At 54.3% G+C, this 21,122-nt stretch overlaps 8 protein-coding genes across 8 annotated transcripts; 4 read left to right on the forward strand and 4 right to left on the reverse strand.

Annotated features, from left to right (window-relative positions):
• Positions 1–793: 793 nt before the first annotated feature.
• Positions 794–1,411, forward strand: CLUP02_14648 (uncharacterized protein; the record flags this gene model as incomplete). Its single annotated transcript, XM_049293575.1, has 4 exons — positions 794–855; positions 951–1,030; positions 1,148–1,250; positions 1,303–1,411. 4 exons carry the CDS (start codon positions 794–796, stop codon positions 1,409–1,411), a joined length of 354 nt encoding a protein of 117 aa, XP_049150721.1.
• Positions 1,412–1,463: 52 nt separating this feature from the next.
• Positions 1,464–3,520, forward strand: CLUP02_14649 (uncharacterized protein; the record flags this gene model as incomplete). The annotated part of the gene is made up of 5 exons (XM_049293576.1): positions 1,464–1,514; positions 1,616–1,797; positions 1,856–1,875; positions 2,026–2,370; positions 2,436–3,520. The coding sequence occupies 5 exons, from the start codon at positions 1,464–1,466 to the stop codon at positions 3,518–3,520; spliced, it is 1,683 nt and encodes a 560-aa protein (XP_049150722.1).
• A 373-nt stretch (positions 3,521–3,893) lies between these two features.
• CLUP02_14650 (uncharacterized protein) lies at positions 3,894–4,953 on the reverse strand (the record flags this gene model as incomplete). The annotated part of the gene is made up of 2 exons (XM_049293577.1): positions 3,894–4,579; positions 4,689–4,953. 2 exons carry the CDS (start codon positions 4,951–4,953, stop codon positions 3,894–3,896), a joined length of 951 nt encoding a protein of 316 aa, XP_049150723.1.
• A 1,580-nt stretch (positions 4,954–6,533) lies between these two features.
• On the forward strand, positions 6,534–7,772 carry CLUP02_14651 (uncharacterized protein; the record flags this gene model as incomplete). The annotated part of the gene is made up of 4 exons (XM_049293578.1): positions 6,534–7,022; positions 7,138–7,193; positions 7,270–7,417; positions 7,521–7,772. 4 exons carry the CDS (start codon positions 6,534–6,536, stop codon positions 7,770–7,772), a joined length of 945 nt encoding a protein of 314 aa, XP_049150724.1.
• Positions 7,773–8,584: 812 nt separating this feature from the next.
• CLUP02_14652 (eukaryotic translation initiation factor eIF-1) lies at positions 8,585–9,289 on the reverse strand (the record flags this gene model as incomplete). Its single annotated transcript, XM_049293579.1, has 4 exons — positions 8,585–8,733; positions 8,798–8,890; positions 9,017–9,091; positions 9,262–9,289. 4 exons carry the CDS (start codon positions 9,287–9,289, stop codon positions 8,585–8,587), a joined length of 345 nt encoding a protein of 114 aa, XP_049150725.1.
• Positions 9,290–10,976: 1,687 nt separating this feature from the next.
• CLUP02_14653 (dioxygenase) lies at positions 10,977–12,935 on the reverse strand (the record flags this gene model as incomplete). The annotated part of the gene is made up of 5 exons (XM_049293580.1): positions 10,977–11,250; positions 11,387–11,868; positions 11,955–12,191; positions 12,411–12,489; positions 12,676–12,935. The coding sequence occupies 5 exons, from the start codon at positions 12,933–12,935 to the stop codon at positions 10,977–10,979; spliced, it is 1,332 nt and encodes a 443-aa protein (XP_049150726.1).
• Positions 12,936–14,397: 1,462 nt separating this feature from the next.
• On the forward strand, positions 14,398–16,383 carry CLUP02_14654 (TAM domain methyltransferase; the record flags this gene model as incomplete). Its single annotated transcript, XM_049293581.1, has 8 exons — positions 14,398–14,619; positions 14,683–14,721; positions 14,927–15,125; positions 15,202–15,327; positions 15,491–15,515; positions 15,575–15,712; positions 15,828–16,247; positions 16,311–16,383. Coding segments are annotated over 8 exons (1,242 nt in total), but the record flags the coding sequence as incomplete, so codon positions are not given.
• Positions 15,898–20,532, reverse strand: CLUP02_14655 (uncharacterized protein; the record flags this gene model as incomplete). The annotated part of the gene is made up of 4 exons (XM_049293582.1): positions 15,898–16,243; positions 16,842–17,100; positions 17,168–20,200; positions 20,250–20,532. 4 exons carry the CDS (start codon positions 20,530–20,532, stop codon positions 15,898–15,900), a joined length of 3,921 nt encoding a protein of 1,306 aa, XP_049150728.1.
• Between the last annotated feature and the right edge of the window lie 590 nt (positions 20,533–21,122).

Here is a 21,122-nt window from a genome sequence, read left to right on the forward strand (position 1 = left end):
CACGCGCGGCGCGGTGCGGCGCGGCGCCCCTTCCCTCCATGGTCCGGCGGGCCCACTTTGAGATCCGATTACATAAAGAGCCGAGTACTCGTAAGGTACTTGACTATCAAAAGTTCTACCTCGCATCTCAGGTTAAGGTCATATGATATCGTGGAAAAGGGTTTCCTTGTAGTTCTTGATATCCATGGCAGATTTCCTTACTCAAACTAACATCCAGCCCTCGTAACTAAAGCAGAAGCTCAGAACCAAGACTCCAGAATCAAGAACGGTACGACTGACTCCCCACCACCTCGGGACCCCTCCACATCGGTAGCGCGGCGCCCACACCAAAAACCCAAGAAAGGAGCTCTGAATGGCCCATCGCCGCAGTCGGCCACTTGATCGCTGCGACTTTACTTTGACAACCCCCACACCGCGATCAAAAATATCCACTCTTTCTCAGACCATCAGCTAATCCCGTCAGAGGATTAGGATGTAGTGGTGCACCCAAGGCGGTGGTTACCCAATGCCAAACCACGCTGCTCCGGGCCTAGCCAGTCCACTATCTGACCATCTAATTCGCCGAGTGTGAGAGGATTTTTCTCTCTAGTAATCGTCTACTTTTATTCGCGCGCAAATCTCGCTTGTTACTCACGCCACGCGCTCTGTATCATCGTCACCTTTTGACTTCTCTTCTCTCTCTCACGACGTGTGACAGAGATTGAAATTTCATCGCAACTTTTGCGTCGCAGCCTTGTAATCTGCTTTTTACCGTATAAGATTGACAATTGACAATTGCGCTTAAACTGCAACTATGGGTCAACCATCCTTCGCGGCGTCCAACGCCCTCATCTACGTCACCTATGGACTCTTCCTGTATGAACTCTGCGCAGCTCTTTCAATCTCAACACCCTTTATCGCTGCTGTTTTCCCTCCCTCCTAAAGAGTGTATGGTACTAACGTTTGCGCAGTATCACCGGTACTGCCATTGCGTGGAAGTTCCGCAATCAGTCCAAGGGAGAGTTCCTGTCTGGAAATAGAACTCAGACGGGTCAGGAACTCTTCCCCTTTGCATCATGAGAATGAGAGTGAGAGTATATGTGTTTAATGGGGCCAGACGAGGCTGAGTCTGACCGCGTCTGCAACACTTGGCTCTCATTCCCTTGAGAAACAGTCAACAAGCTCGACTCTCGTTCGGATCCCCCAATGTATAGCAAACTAACACGCACTCCCCGCAGCCTTCCCCTTGGCCCTCAACTTCATCGCCTCTGGTGAGTGAAGAAGACGCGGGTGGTCTAGCCACTGCGCTTCTTAACCCGATAGCAAAGCATCTTCGAGAAAGAAGAGCGGCAGAACGGCACAGAAAACAGCAAAGACTACGAGACTACTTTCCCACGAACCGCACAGCACAATGCAAGCCTACAACAGATGATATAGGATGATCGACTTCTCTATCCCCGATTCTTCTCATGAACAGAATCATCATGAGACGAATGACTACGGGCCAGGAATCCAATCGAATGACTGACAGGCAGGTTCGTAACCCAACAACAAAAAGATCAACAATTACTCCTCGACTTCCATTTCCCCCTACTCCCTTTTTTCTGATCTCATCTTCTGAATCGGCGGAGACAAGCCTACTAACCTTTCTGGCCACCCTGAGGCACACCTCGAATGTGGCCAGAATTATCTGTGGAAAACCCTCCCCCCTTCTGAAGATGTCATCAGGAAAAAGGGGGTGGGGGAGATGGAAATATCGGGGATGCGGCTCACTACGGGCGCGGATTTGAAGCAGTCGCCGCGCATCCACCCTCTTCCGTTCTCATCGTCTCTGGAAAGTCCTTCTTGGAGGTCTCCTTCTGAGACGACACGACAGAAGAGGAGATGCCGCGAAATGTGGAAATGAAGCTGAGATTGCACCGTAATTACTCGATCAAGTTAATGCTTGCGTGGGAAACGTGCTGCCGCTCCGAACATCTCTCCCCCCTCCCCTCCCTCTCTCCTACCTTGCCCCGGCCTCGTGAAATACTAACAAAGACACCTAAGCCCTCGGCTCCGGCATCCTCTTCTCCTACCCGGAACTCGCCACAATCACCGGCGTCCAGGGCGTCCTCGTCTACGCCCTCTCGTCCTCTCTCCCGCTCCTCATCTTCGCCGTCCTCGGCCCCGTCATCCGCCGCAAGACGCCCGAGGGTTTCGTCCTCACGGCCTGGACGAGGCAGCGCTACGGCACCGTCGCCATGTTGTATCTCAGCTTCATGACCCTCGTCACGCTGTTCCTGTACATGGTCGCCGAGCTGTCCGCCATCGGACAGGTCGTCAACGCCCTGACGAGTCTGGATGGCTTGCCCGTCATGATTGTGCAGTGCGTCATCACCACCATTTACACATGTAAGTTTCCCCCGCCGGTATTCTGGAGAAATAGAGAATACCAGACTAACGTCCGAATCATTAAGCCCTCGGTGGTTTCCGCATCTCCTTTGTGACGGACAACATCCAAGGCGCAATGGTAATCTGCCTCATCATCATCGTCGCAATCACAATGGGCGTCAAAACAGATATCGACACCTCCCTCATCGAAACCTCAGGCCTTCTGAAACCAACCCTCCTGGGCTGGCAACTCCTCTACATCCTCCCCATCTGCATCCTCACAAACGACTTCTTCCTCTCGGGCTTCTGGCTCCGCACCTTTGCCTCCAAAACAGACAAAGACCTCCGCGTGGGCGTCTCCATCGCCGTCGTCATCATCCTCTGCATCCTCACCATGGTCGGCGTAACCGGCCTCGTAGCAGCCTGGTCCGGCGCGCTCCCGCTAGACCAGATCGCAGACAGCGGCTCCATCGCCTTCTTCCTCCTCCTCCAACAACTCCCCGCCTGGGTCGTCGGCATCGTCCTCGTCATGGTCTGCACCCTCTCCACCGCGGCCTTTGACAGCCTGCAATCCGCAATGGTCTCCTCCGCCTCAAACGACCTCTTCCGCAACCGCCTCAACATCTGGTGGATCCGCGCCGGCGTCGTCCTCATCATCTTCCCCACCGTCGTCATCGCCCTGAAAGCCCCCTCTGTCCTGCAAATCTACCTCATCTCCGACCTCGTCTCCGCCTCCGTCATCCCCGTCCTCGTGTTCGGCTTGGTCGACCGCTTCTACTGGTGGCGCGGCTTCGAGGTCGTCGCCGGCGGGCTGGGCGGCATCCTCACCGTTTTCCTGTTCGGTCTCGTCTTTTACGACGGCGACGCGCAAAAGGCGGGTAACCTGCTCATCATCTCCGAGGGCCTGTACGCCAACGACTGGAGCGTGTTCGGCGCCTTCGTCGCTGCGCCCGTGGGCAGTTTCCTCTGGGGGTTCGGCGCGTTGGGGTGCCGGTTGGCGTTCCAGTACGTCTTGGCCAAGAGGAGCGGTCGCCGCTTCGACGCGCTCGATCGGCCTGTCGGGCCTGGGTTCTCGCCCGAGGCTGACGGCGCCCCTCGCTATGTTGAGAGGGACGAGTATGAGGCCAACTCCGAGGTTGAGGTCATTAAGCCCGCTGGCAAGTTCTTCTAAGGGCCATGCCTCGATCTCAACGGTGAGCATGCTACTCAGAGTAAGCAAAGCATAAGCGACCAGAAGGTGTTTTCCTGAAGTACCATTTGATCCTTGCGTAGCAATTCGTATCAATACATCAAAAGTGGAATAAATACCCACGGAAGTGAAAATAACCCTAGCGAAGTAGGGAAAAGGGGGAGATTTTGATTCTTGTATTTGGTGGTCGGTCGGAGAGTCTTTTGCTCCTATGCAATCAGGCCCGTTCTATAGCCAGCCATTTAATCAGACACATATAATACACTCATTACATGTTTTTGTTTCACTCCTCATACACATGCCCGCCACAACCTCCTGTTGTCGTCCTCACCAGTGCGACCCAAAGATATCAGCCTCACAGCCGCTCCCCCCGTCTCTTGGCATAATCCTTCTTCTCCATATCCTTGATGCCCTTTTGCATCATTTCCCAGTCCTCCATCGTCGTGGCCTGCGTGTTGCCCCACGCGATCCACTTCTTGGGCGCCCACGTCTTGGGGTTGAACTGCCTGGTCATGACAAAGTACTCTGTCTGATTCTGCACCCGCAGCCCGCCCTTGACGGGCTTATTCGTCGACTTCTCAATCTTGTCCAGCTTCTGCGAGCTCGAGATGGCGACGACGACCTGCTGGATAACCGGCGCCTTGCCCAGCGGCGGCATCATCGCAATCTTGTGGCTCACGATGCGCGGCTTGCCGTCGTAGCGGAGCAGCTCCCACGTCAGCTTCTCCGTCGCCTTGCGGCGCGAGATGACGGCCGACAGGGTCTGGTAGAGGGCCGGGGTGCAGATCTCGCGGAGGGTGTCCTTGTCGCCGGCGGCCAGGGCCTCGCCTAGGCGGCGGTGGAGGGCCTTGGCCTCGGGGACGATCTTGGTGTAGCTGAGCTGGAAGCGCGGCTTGGTGGTCCAGTTCGGCATGGAGTGGACCTTTGCGCCGAAGACGGCGAAGAAGTCTAGCACGCGTTGCTTGAGGCGGGCGTAGTTGTATGCCCAGAGGGCCTTGGGGGACTTGTCGAGTTGGGAGAAGGGTACGGTGACAAAGGTTCCTGTTGTGAATGCCGTGTCAACGCGCTATTCTCTGTCTGTCTCTTTCCTGCTCCCTCCACGTATGAAGTGCGCCTACTAAATCACACCATCTCGATACTGAGAACGCACCTGGAAGCATAATATGTGCCATAGTCATGGACTTTTCGATCTCGCTGGCAGAATATCCGCCGTCGGCCTGCGAAGCTTTCTTGTTCTGGCGCGAACTCATCCGCATGTCCGCCGCAAATTTGCTTGCGTAGCCCCTCCTCGCCGACACGGCCCCGACAGGCAACGCTGCTATCCTCTTGGCCGCGGGGAGAACTCTGGTGAAGGGCTGCTGGGGGCGCATGGCTGCGCTGCCGAGGCCGAGCAGCGGCCTCGCGAATCGGTACATGGCGCGTGACGGGTAGGTCAATCGGTCTCGATTCGTGATCGTAGGATTATGCCAGGTTCGAGGTCGTCGTCGTCGTCGTCGTCGTCGAGTGCGGGAGCGGGCGGACTCTGGGAATGGTCTGATTCCGAACGGGTCGTCCTGTCCTCTTACCGGGGAGCTCTATCACGAACACCTCTGCTGACCAAAAATTCCAATTGGAAAAATAGGTGGTCCAAGCTTTCGGGGGACATTTTTCTCGAGGGACCACAACTCGGTCGGAATCCTCCGCGGCAAGCGCTTCGGCCGTCGCATCTTTTGGAAACTGTGGAGTGCACGGCTCATGTTCTTGCCGCGATGGTCATATGCGCCACACTGTGGCTTGAAGAGCTGTGCTCCCCCCGCCAGAGTTGGATTACACCAATGACAGCCTCGATAGTCATCAAGCCACGTCGAGTGGATAATTGCTTCCAAAAATGACGACGAAGGGAGGCACTGGCAGGGTTGTGGTATCCGTTCATGATGTGTCGGACTCCGCAATGAGGGAGAAGAGGGATTCGTACCTTACGCTACGAATACGTACCTTACCCACGGTCGGGCAGGACCCTGCTGTCATTGTCTCAATTCCGCATCCACAAGGGAAGCCCGACTAAAACGTACCTGTACCTCCTCATGCTGCTCAGTGCCCAGTGCTCAGGGACGACGTAGCAATCAAGATAATGTGAGGTAGCGAACCTGGAAGGTGGGAGGATGGATGGATGCTTCACCTCTTTGGAATACTCATTAATCAATCCAAACCTTTTTTCTTTTCTAATCTGGTCTACAACTCTGACCAATAGCTCACCTCCTGGACCAGCTGGATTCGGCCATTTTGGCATTATCTCACGCACACACACATTCCCGTAATTGACACTTGTCGACACAATTGCGGGCAGCGGCACGCGACCTACCTGCCTGGGCTTCCATTCCCCCTCCTCGTCCTCGTCTTCGTCCGTCCTCCGAATAACCCCCCAAAAAGGGTCCGTTATACTCGAGCTCCAATCCCTCCTTCACATCCCGGTCGCCTCCAACTCTCGGATGCTCTCCGTTCCTTGGAACATTCCTGTTCCAAAAAACAAGAATAGAGGGAGGAAATCGACCGCACCCCCCAGAAACGAGCTGCAGGACCGCCCAATCCCAAGTGCTGGAGCACGACGCCGAGACACAACCTTGGAAGCACCAGTGTGCCGAGCTACCTTTCCGTCTGCCACTAAGTAGTTCTCGACTGGATCTTCTTCCAAACTTCCAGAAACCCGCTCCGCTCTGCTGCTACACTACGCTACTCGCCAACCTTACCTACCTTGGGGTTCAAGGTCCTAAAAGGCCTAGACGCCTACGGATACCGGACTCTTCGACCAACCGGCCATCTCACAATAGCTTCGAACCTAACCATCCTTCTCGTCCATCACACGCTCTCTTCCTCTCTCCGTCTGGCACTTGCCTCCTTCGACAACTCTACTACCCCCATGCCGCCATCGTCGCCGCCGCCGCAGACAACCGCACCCGAATCCCCTCCATCAATGGCAGCGCAGTCCGCCGCAACACCACCGCCTCACAGAGCTTAGATGGCACCCCTCGCGCGCGCCGTCTCAAACCACCACCTCCAGCACCAACACCACCACACAAACGGCACCCCGATTCCCACGAACGGCGCTCCTCCAGACCCAAACGCAGACGACACCACCTCCGGCCACCCGCCGCCCTACAACCCGGACCTCGTCTCCTCCTCCCTCCTCGAACCCCGCATCGCCGTCGTCCTCAATGTCCCCAAGCCATGGCGACCATGGCTCTTCGCCTGCCGCCTTCTCTCTATCGGCCCGGCCATCTTCTGGGCCCTGCAGCCCGCCCTGACCCTCCTCGTTCAGATTATTCCCGTCGCCGTACCGGGGGGAAAGAAAGCTGTTGATGCTGCCGCTGCGGCGGCCTCTGGAGTCGGGGTTGGCGGTGTCGTCAGTGGCGGGTTCGCGGGTAGCACGTGTCCCCCGCCCAATTGGCCCCCCGGACACTCCGAGATACCCTTTCCATGGACTGAAATGTTCCTGGGACTCATGTGGGTATGTGGAAGCATTGCTCTTCTCTGGGGGAGCACACAACGGCGCCTGCGCTGGGTTGTGCCGTTGGATGAACCCCCGAAAGATGAATCAAAAGCTGACATGAATATCGTGTTAGTGCGGAGCTTCAGCGTACCTCTCCTTCTTCTTCATAGACTGCCTGATGTCACGATGGTAAGTGGTTGAAGCGCACCTTTCTTCTCTAGAAGCTGTGCTCCGTGTCTGAAGAGGCTCGTCTAACAACGACCAGGCTCATCAACTACACCCCACAAGCGACAATCATCCGCCTCCTTACAATCAACTCCACCAACGCCTTCCTCACCGAACGAATCCTCACATTTTCAGGCGGCTTCGAGGACCCAAGACTTCTACTCCCCGGCTGGGTCACCATAGCTACGGTCAGTCACTCTCTCGTTTCTACAGCAGCTTTCTACACTGGGGCCGCCCGCGAAAGCATTAGTTAAACAACCGCTGACATCTTGCCCTGCGTGCGCAAACCAGACCCTTACGATAGCATACCACATCACCCAACGAAGCATAAACATCCAAAAGGAAACCTCCACCTCGATCAACATCTTTTCCATCGCCAGCTTCATCAGCATGATCTCCCTCCTCGCCCACCTCCACTACAACGGCTCAGACTATCCCGAAAAACCGTTCGAGTCCCTCGCCAGGTTCATCCTGCAGCAGTTTGAGCGTGTGACCGGCGAGGCCATCTTGCCTTCCTATTCCCCTTCGCATAGCGAACTATAGGCGCCATGTCACGAATCTAAATTTTCAGAGCATTGTTCCCTCTATTTGATATGTTTTGGTGAATGTAGGGGGGACACGAACTATGTGTCATGGCAGATAGACCCCCACGATGGAAAGTATTTAGGGGCGGGAAGCACGAGAAAGAGGAAAAAACGCGACCTTGTTGAAAGCAACGGGTGCTGGAATGTGCCTTGAGAAACATAGATACCCCAAATTCACAGCTATGCTGCATATAACGTGGTTTCCTCATGCAATAAGACAAGTTGCTGCAACGTTATTACTGTGCACAATGTATGGTTCAACCTCCGTGTAGATGAAGGGTCAACTTTCGTCTACTGGGTGCCAAATCGCAAAGTGGTTTCCAGGCAGTGGGAACATCCTTAACTAGGGATTGTCTCAAAAAGTGACATGATCCAAGGACTTCGACGAATTCAGCAACGGCCACAAGGCTCCAAAACGATAGCACACATCACAAAAATGGCAAGAGAGAATTGGGACAAGTTTGTCATTTTCAAGACTAAATCTCTGGACCACCCAAACCATCAATGAAAGTACGGTGGGCCCTTGTGAGATGCTCGAGATCTAACTGTCTTATCATGCGTCGAAGCTGACGCAAGTCGCCCTCAACCTCCACCGATAACCTCTTCTGTCGGTGGGAGGTATACCGTCCTACTACGTCACATCGGGTGCCGACACTGAGCGGCGTCGAAAGGCGGAGAGGCTGCTATGCCTCGCGGCTCTTCTCAGACCCGGACGTCAGCCGTAGCCGCTGTGGCCAAGGCTGGTAGGAACGGTGGCGACTTGCGGCGTGCTTAGAAACCGTGGACCTTGATGGTCTTGGAATCCAATCCGAGTCCCTCCTTGGTGTTGATAAGGAACTCTTGCACAACCTTGCGCTGGTCACCCTGGAGCTGGATGACCTCGCCCATCTCGCTGTCAGCTACGATGGTGCCATTGCAAGCTAGAAGGGGTCATGTTAGCAGGCCGCCCATGTCATATTGGGGTTGAAGCGGGGTAATCCGTACCAAATTGCTTCTTGATGACCTTGAGAATTTTCTTCTGGTCGAATTTCTTCGGGAGACCCTGAACGGTGGTCAAAGTCTTTCGTCCATTGCGCTCTGCAAGTCATGGGTTAGTCACTGTATGTTGATTGGTTGCCTTGAGTCGACGCGCGTGGGACCGCTCTGTCGGGACGTGCGGTATTTGTGTCTCTCGACAGCAGGGTTTGGAGGTTCGCGACGTACGTTGGATCCGAATATGGATATAATTTTGAGACTGTTTGGTCTCGCCGGTGTCTTCGTCGGCTTCGGCGAAGGGGTCTGAAGCGCGACAATGGTCAGCATCCTAGTAGGCAAGTTGGTGGCGGTCAGGGGGGAGAGAGGGCAACGCAACGTGTTCCAATCTCTAGGCGACAGCGAGCCAGGAGACTTGAAGGAACACGGCGGTGATGATCGTGGATCGAGGGAAGACGACTGTGGTGGTGACATACCGTAGGACTTGAGATTTTCAATTGACATAAACTCGTCTGTTCGGGGGTGACCTTGGGAAACGGGTTGGGTGACGATTGTCGGGGGTTTAGCGACGGACGGCGTGAGAGCGGTCTCGCTGTAGTATTGTTCGAGTAGTTGGGTTGTTAACACGAGAGTGCGGTTGTTCGCAGTTGATCTAGCGGTTATCTGATGTCGTTGATGTTTGTACTGGGTCGATGATGATGAGGTGGTGGGAGACGGACGAAAGAGGGATCGCTGGGCTGGGTGGTTATATACGTCGGAAGATTTATGGGGGGTGGACGGGGTCTGCAGATCAGTGACTGATGTTAGGGTGGGCAGGCGGGCAGCCCGCAAAATTGGTAACTTGGGACGGAAGGAATGACGGACTCGGGTTCGGGCGGGCACTGAACAGAGTTGCAAAGAGCGATGCAGTCAGGTACCTATCTCGACTCCTGCCTGTATTAGGTAGCGATGGACGGATTAGGTACCTGGTTTGGCTGGGTCTCAGGCCCTCCCGCCCTGGTGTGAGTAAACCGGTGCAGGTGGGCACGAGGGGCAACTATTGCACAGGGCAGGCACAGGCCACTGGCCGTTTCCCGTGCCTGCTCTGGCTGAACCAGCGGGAAACGGAATCGCGTGAGCCGCTGACTGCGCCCGATAAGGTACCTTGACTTGGGAGAGATAAGGCAATGGAACCTCTCATCACCCGCATCTTCTTCTGCTTTACGTAGTATGGTAGTTTCCGAAAGGCATTGCCCCTCTGTACTTCGCACAGTTCAACGTGTGTTACTCACCCTTCGCCCATCATCCCAAAGTCAGCCCTCGCAGTGAGCACGTTGTTTGTGACAAACCCGTCCGAGTCCTGCCCTGCACAAGATGACGACTATGGATATGGATACCTCATTGCAGAGGTTTGGTTGGTGGTCACACTTGGCACAGAAGCAACAGTCACACCAACACCAGCACGGCCCACACCTAGTTGTGGCTGGACTCATCGACTCGCGCGCCGCCGCCGCGACCCCATGATTGTCCCTGGCTATTTGCGGTTTAGTCGGCGGGATGCCCAAACAATCTATGGATGCCATCTGCAGCTCGTATCTCGGCACCTTGCGCTACCCGGCTCCCAGGTACAGCCACCGTGAGGCCTCTGCCAGCTCTCTGCCAGGACGTCGGCGCCACCGGAGCTTCCTCGATACATCATACAGCTGCAAGAGGTCTCTCGTCGGCAGCCACTACATACCTCCAACGATCACGCACTTTCAAGGACTGAGACATGGGCAATCATCTGATAGGGGACCCCCCTGGAAGAGCGCCAGCCCAAGAGAGAGGCACAATGTTGTTTGTTTCGTCTGCAAGACAAATCCTGACTCCCTGCGTCTGCGGCGTCTGCATCAACGCCAACTCGGCCGGCTTCCAGACCTTGCGTCTCGACCAGTCCCGACTCTACAATGACCATCTGCTGCCAGCCGGCCTTGCCGCTTTCAGCGCCCAGCCCTACAACTTACAAGTCTCCGGATGCGGCTCCACGATGCGTCACTGAGAGCTGACTAGCATGTCCCTGTCCTCCGTCACAATCCAACAATCCTACGAACAGAGCCTTTCAGACCATGGTCGAGCAAAAGCAGGATCGGTGTCAAGGCGCTTGAGCCACTCGATCGTCAAGTCACGAAATGGAAATTAAAGACTTCAAATGTTCATTACAATTCGACATCCATCAGTCAAGCTCTGGCACTGGCAAATGGTCGACAAGCTTGAGATGTGTCAGACCCAGCTTTCCCAATGCTTCGATAGCATTCTGGTCCCGCAGCTCCTGCGTCTCCTTCTCCGAGACCAGCACAAAGTCCTGTTTCAGCAACCATCCACCCTCCTTGACGTTATACTCCTCCGCCGTCGCCTTGTCCACTTTATCGAGGTCGACAACAAGGCTCTTCTTAACACCAAACACCGCATCCGATTTCTCATATGGATCTCCCCGGATATAGAGTGCGCTAGTTGATTGCGTCAGCCAGATCCATGATCCATCTCACCCAACCCTGGCCATCCGCATCGGAGCGGAACGGACGGCGGGTTCTTGAAAGAGCTAGCTCCTACAATGGAGCAACAGATAAGAGCGGAAAAACCTACGTGATCAAGTGGTCCCAGCCTTCCTTTTGGAACATGAAGTGCAGATGCGCTGGCCGCCAGCAATGACGCCCCAGGAGAGAAAGCAACTTTCCAACCGGCCCATCGTGGGGAATTGGATAGCTCACGGGCTTGATTCCCTGGAAGAAGAAGCGACCCTCCTCATCCGAGATCATGACACAGCGCTCGCTTGCTTCTGTCCTCCCTTCGTGCTGCACGTCGTAGTGACCACTGCTGTCCGTCTCCCAGATGTCAATCTTGACTCCGGAGATGGGGTTACCTTGTCGGTCCTTGATGGTGCACACAACCAGCAGCGGTTCGCCCTCAGGATCTCCCGACATATTCGCTCCGTTCTCTAGAGTCGGCGCATCGTGTGTGTGGAATGGCCCCAAGACGGAGCCTTCGGTGGAGTCGGATGGCTTGGGGTGGTTAATGCTGTCGACGAGCAGGGAGAGGCCTAGAATATCGGAGAGGAGAATGAACTCCTAGTCGGCGGGCGGTCAGCGTCGTTCGTCAGGAGTCCTTAAGCCATCCGCTATATTCACGACGGGTGCACCGCGCGCCGACTTACATGCCGCACGTCGCTGCTAATCTGTCCGCAGCCGACGAGGAAATTCAGCGCCGCCATCCACTCGTCAGTGCTCAACCGCGTCTCCCGCGCAAAGTCGTGCAGATGGGTGACGAGCCGTTCCATGAGGTACTTGAGTCGTGCATTGTCGCTCTGCGAGTTGATGCGAACGGTGTTGGGTGTGATGTTGTCGATCGTGAGATCCAGGAGCTCTGGTGTGTTCTGAGCCATTGTTGCTTGCTAATTGTGTGTGATCTAGATGCAGGCAGCGACAAGGGTCCGATTTGCTTCTCAAATGTCCAGTCGAGTTAGTAACGGCTTTCTCTTTGCTCGTCTCGTCTATCTTTAATATCAAGGACCCCGGATTTATCTGGCAGAGGTGGTACTCTTCGGAGGGAGGGGCACTCTTTATGTAATGCTCTGTAATCGCTGATTTCCGAGTGGGCTACCTAGCTGTACCATGCAGTACAGGTGGTTTGAATTTCGAGTGTCGGTCGACGGGTAATACCTTAGCCGCGCCGCGGCAAATCCGCCGCACCTTGGACGTGGTCGCACACTTCAGAGCACAACGGATTTACGGAACAAGTCTCTAAGTCCTAGGATTAACTGCTTGGAAAGAGGTATGTCAGCACATTGTCATTTGATAGTTCCCCAAGACTCGAGGATACGGTAATTCTCCCCCTCTACCCCTCCTCCTCCACCACATCCCCAGCTAGGTACCTACCTGGGTGATAATCCCCTCCGGCACTCAGTCTGAGTCTCTGACTTCATAGAGGAGAGGGCGTTCTGCGGGGTACTAGCGCTGCCCCGCCCCCACAACCTGTCGCGGGAGACTCTGAAGTTGGTGGAGGGCTTGGAGGGGTAGTGCAGACGGGGTCCGAGCGTCACCCCCGGGTCCTGGCTCGGGACTTGCGATGGGCGGGCGGATTGTGTAAGCGGCCTTCTTCGGCACTCGGTCCCGGCCGGGATGTCCGGGGGATCCATAACGACGAGAGAATTTAGAAGTGGTACATCTAGATTAGGAACTATGTTGTGTTCTGCCGTTGCCTTTGGGTGATCAGAGGCTGTACACTTTGGTATGGAGCTTTGGTCCCCGTGTGTTTTGCGTGAGGATGTTTGCTACTACCCAAGGTAAGTATGCAAGGTAACGACGGCGAGGTATCATCAGGTCACATGGCGACGAGTATGTTTCATGCTGGGGAGATGACTATTAAACAATCAGAGCATTGATCTTCGTGCTTCGTTGAAACTCGGACCGATGGGTAGCAAAAGTGAGAAGAGACACTCGAGATTTGGCGGGTAAGGTAACTTGCGCATCATCAAAGTGTGCTATATCGTTGAGCTTCTTCTGAACTGAAATGTCAGTACAACATTGAGATACAGCTGCCACTCTCCCTTTAGTTCTCTTCTCATCGGTTACTGGTAGTGGGCTTTCCTTCCGGTACCATGGCACCTTGATTAGCAGGCCCGGGTCAGGTTATCACTGCTCGATTCCGAGCCCCGTGCCGCGCGGGGCCCACTTTCTCCGACTGAGCCCTCGGCGCCGGCAGCGACGTAAGATTCTCCGGAGCGAAAAGCCACCTCTGACACAATTTCGTGTAGGCGCGAACTAACAAAACCATTGTTGAAGCTACCACGGGTCACAAGAACCCCCCCCCAGTGGAGGTATACGATGTGCCCTATCAACGACGCGACAATACGACACAATGCAACTCGAAAGATTGGATAAACAAAACTCTGAAAAACCTAAATCCGAGTCATGCCATTCACAAAACCACGCAGTATCCAGAAGAAGAGGGATAAACGGAGCGTAATTCCAGCAAATATGAACGCGTAGGTATTTATAACTTGCTCTGTGCGCAGCAAAGATAACTCCGCGGATAAAGCGGCTTTGAGAATCTGGATCCAGCAACTTGACAAATGTCCTTCGTCATTTCCCAACCCCCTTCCCGGACGGCCGACTAATCAATCTCGGCACTTGCTGGTCCCTGCATGATCATCACAACTCAAAGTTCACGACCGTGCCCGGGCTTTTGCTTTTCTTTCTTCAGGACACAATTTTTTTTTTCCTGAAGCGATGTCCTGTTCTTTCGCACACTAGTAAATAACGTAGGCTCCGTGATAAGGTATTCGTAGGCTGCATTGGAAGTTTCCCCGTAGCCGCCGGCGTTGAATAAGGTAGGTTCGATCCCGTCTTGGTACCCTGCCATGGCTGGGGAGGTGCGGCATGTTGCGGCATGTATGATGTGCCTGATTGCCCAGAAAGGGGGGGGCGTCCCTACTTCTTCCACCCGTTTACGCGTTTACAGAAGGCCGGGATTGAAATTGGGATTGGGATTGCTCTACAAGGCAATTACGGACAAGAAAATTGTAATCGTAAGGTGTGCCCGGTGTTGATGTTGCGCGCAAGTGCCATCGGATTAAGCTCCGACCTGACTCCTCTTCCTCTTGCCCCTTTCCTTGCCCTCCTTGCGCAGGAGTGAGTCCTCGGGGCCCTCTTCCCCGTACCCTCACCATCCCTGGAACGACCGTTATCCACCTTTTGCTTTTCCCGAACCCAAACCGGGGTCGGCTTTCTCAATCTACCAACCTACAAACATTTACATCGACAAAACGACCGAGGAGAACTCCAGAGCGAAGAGATATGGCTGCCGCTGGGCAACCTCTGGTGCGTTTTTTGACGAGAGCTCATACTGCGAGGTTTGGTTTAACTAAATGATTGTGTTTCTAGGAGCCCGATACCTTTGATTCGGACTCGGCAATCTCGGAGGTATGAGTGTTTTGTTCTGCCCAGCTTGCGTTCTTCCCCCCCACCCACTTTGTACCTTCTCATGTTTAGTTACGTGGCGGCGTTTCACGTCACATCCCGCGCAGCTGGAGCTCCAAAGATGTCACCAGAAACGCAGCCAGAGCCTGGCTGTCATAATGTTTCCCAGATAGCATCAGCCATAGACTAACGATATCATGTGCTGCAGCTTCGGAATGGTAGTACCGACTCGCCTACCCCGAGCATGTTGACGGTGCTGGAGGAGAATGGCAGGACATATCACGCAATGAGTTCCGGGAGTGAGCAGTGCCTTGTGAACCGCCTTTCCGATGCTGGGTCCTTGATGACTGACGATATAAACACAGAATATCCGTTCCCCAACGATATTGTCGAGCAGGAGCGCCTAGGTTTGCATCTCTCCTCTTTCGGTGTGCGGATTTGGAAAGGAACCCTGAAGCTCATATTTGTATCATCTCAAACCAGATTTCCAACACCTCATGTGGAGTGTGACGCTGGGCGACAAGCTATGCCTATGTCCTAAGGACTCACAAAAGGCAAAGCGCGTGCTGGACGCCGGCACGGGCACCGGGATCTGGGCGATGGATTACGGTGAGATACACTGAGTCCTGCCTCACCTTGCTTTGGGGTTGTGAGATTGACGATGTTGAAATTGCAGCGGACGCACACCCGGAAGCCAAGGCAAGTCGATGAGATCCTCTCCATCCCGGCCGACGACTACTAAGACGGTCTTCAATCTAGGTCATTGGTGTAGATCTGAGCAACATCCAGCCAAAATGGTAGGCTCATCAAGTGGGGAAAAATCTCATTGTCGTGCTCACTGACGTCGGGATGGCAGGACACCTCCGAACTTAACATGGGAGCTGGACGACCTAGAGCAGAATTGGACATGGTCTCAGCCGTTCGACTTCATCTTTGTCCGCATGCTAGCAGGGAGTCTCAAAAACTACCAAGACTTTATCAACCAAGCCTTCGAGTGTGTCTCAAACTTCTCTCTCTCACTCTTACCCTCACACTCATACCCGTCCATCTCATTCTATGCACACTTATCCCTAGCGGCCACTCAAATACTCACCTTCTTAACCACCCAGAAACCTTGAACCAGGCGGCTACCTCGAAATGCAAGACCTCTCCCTTCCCTACCGCTGCGACGACGCATCCCTAACGCCAGACTCCCCAATCCACAAACTCTCCGACCTTTTCCTCAGAGGCGGCCGTGTAACAGGCCGCAACATGGACGCGGCGCCCACCTACGCCACCCTCATGCGCACCGCGGGCTTCGTCGACGTTGAAGAACAACAATTCAAGTGGCCCGTCAACGCGTGGCCGCGCGACCCGCACTTCAAGACGTTGGGCGCGTACACGCACTGTAACCTCGACCACGGGCTCGAAGGGTTGACGTTGGGGCTCGCGACGAGGAATTTGGGGTGGAGTAAAGAGGAGACGCTGCTTTTTTGCGCGACGGTGAGGAAGAGTTTGAGGAGCCATAAGGTGCATGCTTATGTTCCTTTGTGAGTTCGGTTCCTCTTGATGATCGAGATTAGAGAGACTATGTGCTGACTTGCCTGGTACAGATACGTTGTGTACGGGCGGAAGCCGACGGTGGCGGAGACGAGTGGATCTAATCCACCGGAGGGTATACACTAGCCGTTCATATTCCTTTACTTAGGGACATTATTGGGCGTAGGGAAATCATGATAGACTACCGGGCTGGCGGTTTACTAGGGGGTTCCATTTCGCATATGGATCATGGTGTTTTGGCGTATTGCAATGAGGGAGCATGGTTCATCAACGGCTGGCGAAGGACAGAGAAGCGTTTCATCACGGGAAGAACCTGGGTTATCTGTATGGTTTATCAGGACAGCCATTCCAATTTTTCTTCCATTCACTCTAGCTAGGAAATAACTCCAGGCACGCCATCTGTCGGGTTGCGGTACAAAAGAGACTCTTGGTATGGGTACGTGTGCGCTGGTCCAGACGCAGTTCAATGGATATCAGGATAGAAGCAAACAGGCATTCGATTTCGTCGTGAGACTTAAGCACCCGGATTCCTTGCCCGAGCACGAGATGCGAGTTGATCCATGTGTTTCTTCCACCGAGCCTACCAGACCCCGTCTCTCCCCTGGACCACTGGCCCATCGGGAGACCCTGCATCATCGTCAACAGGCTCGGTTCCGCTGTGGTGTCGGAAAATGGGACCAAGTCCTCCCCAGGGGTACGCCGGGCTCGAAGGGAGAGGCATGTTAGAGATGGTTGTGGTAGGCGTGCCGGCTACGGAGAAGCTGGTATCTGAGAAAGCGCCGCTGTCTCTGCTGGGATTGCTCAAGCGGCTTGTCGTTGATGTGATGAATGTCGTGGCTGGGTCTACAGATGTCCAGGTTCCTGCGATGTTGTTAGATTGACTAAACCAGGTCGGGAGGTTCTGACTTACGATTTGTTCTAGCTGAAGACGTCCACGAACCTGTGAACCCTGCCGTCGACGCTATCGTGATATTCTGCCATCTGGAACTGCAAGAAGATCTGGATGGGTACGCGGTGTACGCTGTGTTGTTTGAAGAGGATGGTGGGTAGACCACGGTTGGATCAGCCTTCGCCGTAGCGGAATTGATGATGATACTTGTGGTGACGACCTGAGTTACGGTGCCGTTTGTTACAGTGACAGTGTTGCAAGCCGAAGAAGCTCCAGATGCAAGGCTGGCAGAGTTGGTCAAAGCTGGGCCCGCCGACTCGGTAAGAGAGGGTCCAGAAGATGGCGCGGTGCCGGAAGAAACTCGAGAACTAGATGAGTTGAAAGGTGACAGTGTAGGTACAGGTAATATAGACACAGAAGAGAAGACGGATCCTGACATAGTCCAGGTGAAATGAGACGTTGAGATTGCTCCAGAGATGGTGGTTGAGTTGCTAAAGGGGGGTAGCGAGGAGGGATGACCAATAGTAACGGGTGGAGATCCCGTTGAGAAGGCCGTGCCATTTGCATTTGTGACCGTTGTCGTGTTTCGTGGAGTAGGCAAAGGAGCAGTGCCGGATTGCGTTGTTGGTATACTAGTGGTTGGCAACATGTTTGACGCAGTTGAGTTGGGCCACCGACTCCAAGTTGAACTTGGATCTGTCGGAGCACTGAATGGACCACCTGTGCCTCTCCAAGTGACACTGACTCCCGTGCCGGCCGAGGTGCCCGTTGCGCCTGGAGTTGTCGTACTGTTGAATGTTGGGAAAGGAGGCAGGGGAACGATTGAGAGTGTCTGCGTAGTGCTGCCGTTTGCTCCGGTAGCAGTCAAAGTAGTGACAGGGAGTCCTGATGCTGTGCCAGGGATCCAAGTTGGCCTTGGAATAGCAGTGGCGTTTCCTGTTGTCGGGAATGGCGGCAAATTGACGGTAGACGAAGTATTATTGGATGCTTCTGAGGGCTCGGAGGTTTGAAATAACGTCCCTGAAGCCCATGTGCCACTTCCTGTAGGCCCGGATAGCTTGGTGGAGTTGGTTGTGGGAAAAGGCGGCCGGTCACTTCCGATGGATGTGTAAGTGATGGCAACGGTTCCTGAGTACACCGTAGAAGGCGGCCTACCAGAGCTGTTGATCGCAGTGGGCCAGGGGATCTGGGTTAAATTGAATGTGGGAAAGGGGGCTGATGCTGCTGAAGACGTCAAACTGCTTGTGGCGTTGGCTGTAGACGTCTGCAGGAGGGTCCCATTTGAGGACGAAGTCAGGCTGGGAGTCATTCCGGTTGGCCACAAAGTGATTGTGCTGCCTCCACTCACGATAATGACTGAGGCCGTGAGGCCCCCGCTAGATGTCGAGTTGATCCAAGGAAACGATGCCGAGGCCGAGGCAGTAGTGTTTGATATACTAGTTGCCGACGAGGTGATGGCAGGGATTGAAACGGTGCCAGTGAGTGATGCCTGGGTGGAGTTGAACACTGGCCATGGAGGTAAAGTGGCCGAAGCCCCTATCGAAGTCCTATTGGAGGTTGCTGGATCCCCGGAATGGCTCGTTGCCATCCAAGTGGCGTTAGCACTCGCGGCCCATGTGGAATTTGGTAGTTGAGGAGGGGTGGCGAGCGTAGCTGTTATGCTTGTGGCATTGCCGATCGATGTGATGACTACTGTTCCCGCCGTGGAGCCTCTTGTCAGAGTCATGATCGTACTCGAGTTCCATGGAGCAGTAAAACCTGTCCCGTTCGCGGAGATCGTAATTCGAGCACCTGATACTCGACTGCTCGCACTTCCAGTCGGCAGAGTCAGAGTAGTCGTGTTCGACGCGGGATATGGCCCTGTTGCCCTGGAGCTGGTGGCAGCCGAAGGAAATGTACCCGTGCCAGATGGCGTAGGCGGTGGACTTTCCTCACTAATAGAGGCAAGCGTACCGCTTGGCCATATTGTCGAGTTTGCCGGAAACCAAGGCGCGGCAGTGACAGCAATGCTCGTTCGGACGATGGATCCTGTTCCCGAGATGACGAGAGTTGAAGTAGGCAGAATCACTGTAACGACGGGGTGTGAGGTCCAGTTTCCGGTCGGGCTACTTGAAATGGTTCGGTTTACATGGCCATCGACCGTCGAGGAGTTGACTGGTAGAGCTCCCGAGACTCGAGAGCTTATTAAGACGCTGGTAGAGACGCCCGTGCCAAGTGTGGTCTGAATGCCTGTGACCGGAGCACCTGATTGTGTGCTATTCCATCCGACAGTGGCTTGTAGAGTATGCGAGAGAGTTGTCAACCGAACGGTTCCATTGGCGCTGAGAGTGACGATAGAAGGGACTACTATGAAGGAACTTGCGGACACCGAGAAGTCAACGGAAGAAGTTCTCAACGAGGACGAGTTGGGTGAGTAAGTTTGGGAGCTAGTCACCGAGGTGGGGAAACCAGTTGAATGCCAGAGCGTAGGCCACGGAGTTTCCACAGGTTGGGTCAACGTAGAAGCTTGTTCCGAAGAGACGAAGAGAGATGTTATCGACGTGGATGTGTTGAAAAAGGCTGAAACTGGACCACCTGTGCCAGTCTGTATCTTGGATGATGAATTGAATGCAGAGAATGGCGGCGTGGGCGTGGAAGTGGCCGATGCTGAACCAGTCGAGGATACGGCCGTGCCGTTATTGACTTCGGACGCGGAGGCAAAAGTGCCAGATATGGTCTCCGAAGAAGCTGTCTGGTTGGCGCTCAGTGACGTTGCAAAAATGGATGACGTTGCGGTTCTGGTCGAAGTGTTGGCTGGCGGCCAAAGAGTCGACTCTGTTAAAAGTGATGATGATACACTTGAAGCGATGGAGCTGGATGAAATCAATGTCACAATGGTGCTAGCCACCTTTGAAGATGCAGTACTTGAAGTACTATCAGAACTGGGGGGGTACGTGACGGCATTGGACAGAGTGGTGGTAGCTCCAGCAGAGACAGTTAAGCTCAGAGTAACAGAGTCAGAGACGCCATATGTGCTGGAGTCGCTGGCGACCGAGCCGACTTCAGTTGAAGATACTACGCATGTCAGTCTGAGAGCAGTATCCGAAATACATAATCGACTGACCATGAGCACTATTAGCAGAGGATATCACGGTCGACGGCGGCTGGTCACCGTAAGAGGTGGGAGAGGGAGGCGGCGGATAGGTGTATCCATAGTCGTAGCTGGTGAATGCATCGAGATCTTGAGGGCTCCTCGCGTGATGTTCGACTTTGAGGGCAGCGGCGGGGGACTCGACTTTGTCCCGCTGCTTGAGGTCATCGGCATTGGCGGAAGCTGTCACGCCTGTAGCAAAGAATTGCAGACCGACTACCGTCACCAAGACGACAGTGAGATGAGAGGCTCGCATATTCGGAGTTTCTTCTGAAGCGGCCTCAGTACAAAGTTCGTAGCACACAATATGGTTGACGATCATACCTGGCGAGCCACTGATGCTAGGAGTATTCAAACAAACGAAAGTCGGGGATACTAGTAGAAGTGAACGAGTGAAAGCCGGCTCACTCGTATTCGAGCGACTGGGGATGGGCACAGGAGAAGAAACGAAGAAGGGGGAAAGAGCGAGAGAGAAGGGAAGGGGGGAAAACCGAGGTGGGAGAACGGGAGAAAAACTTTGTATGTGCAAGTATCTGAAGAAGGGGACGACACAATTATAGCAGGAAAGAGCTCACGACTTGCCTAATGAAAGGAAGGTGTGATGCCGGGAAGGTAATACCACCAACTGGCTTACACATGCTTCTCCTTCCTTTCAATTTCACAGCAAGTTCCATATCTTTCGGGAATGCCTAATCTTGCAAGATACCTTCTGATTACTACAGGGCTCGAATGCTCCCACTTCATTCAGTCTTGCCATGAACCGGAATCAGTTGCTGAAGCGGGCCGAAGAGAGGCAGCCGGATTATCATTCAGCTCTGTGGCCTAGTTTGGTGGGGAGCTGTGGAA

The sequence above is a fragment of the Colletotrichum lupini genome, chromosome 8 (assembly GCF_023278565.1).
Source record: "Colletotrichum lupini chromosome 8, complete sequence".
Lineage (NCBI taxonomy): Eukaryota > Fungi > Ascomycota > Sordariomycetes > Glomerellales > Glomerellaceae > Colletotrichum > Colletotrichum lupini.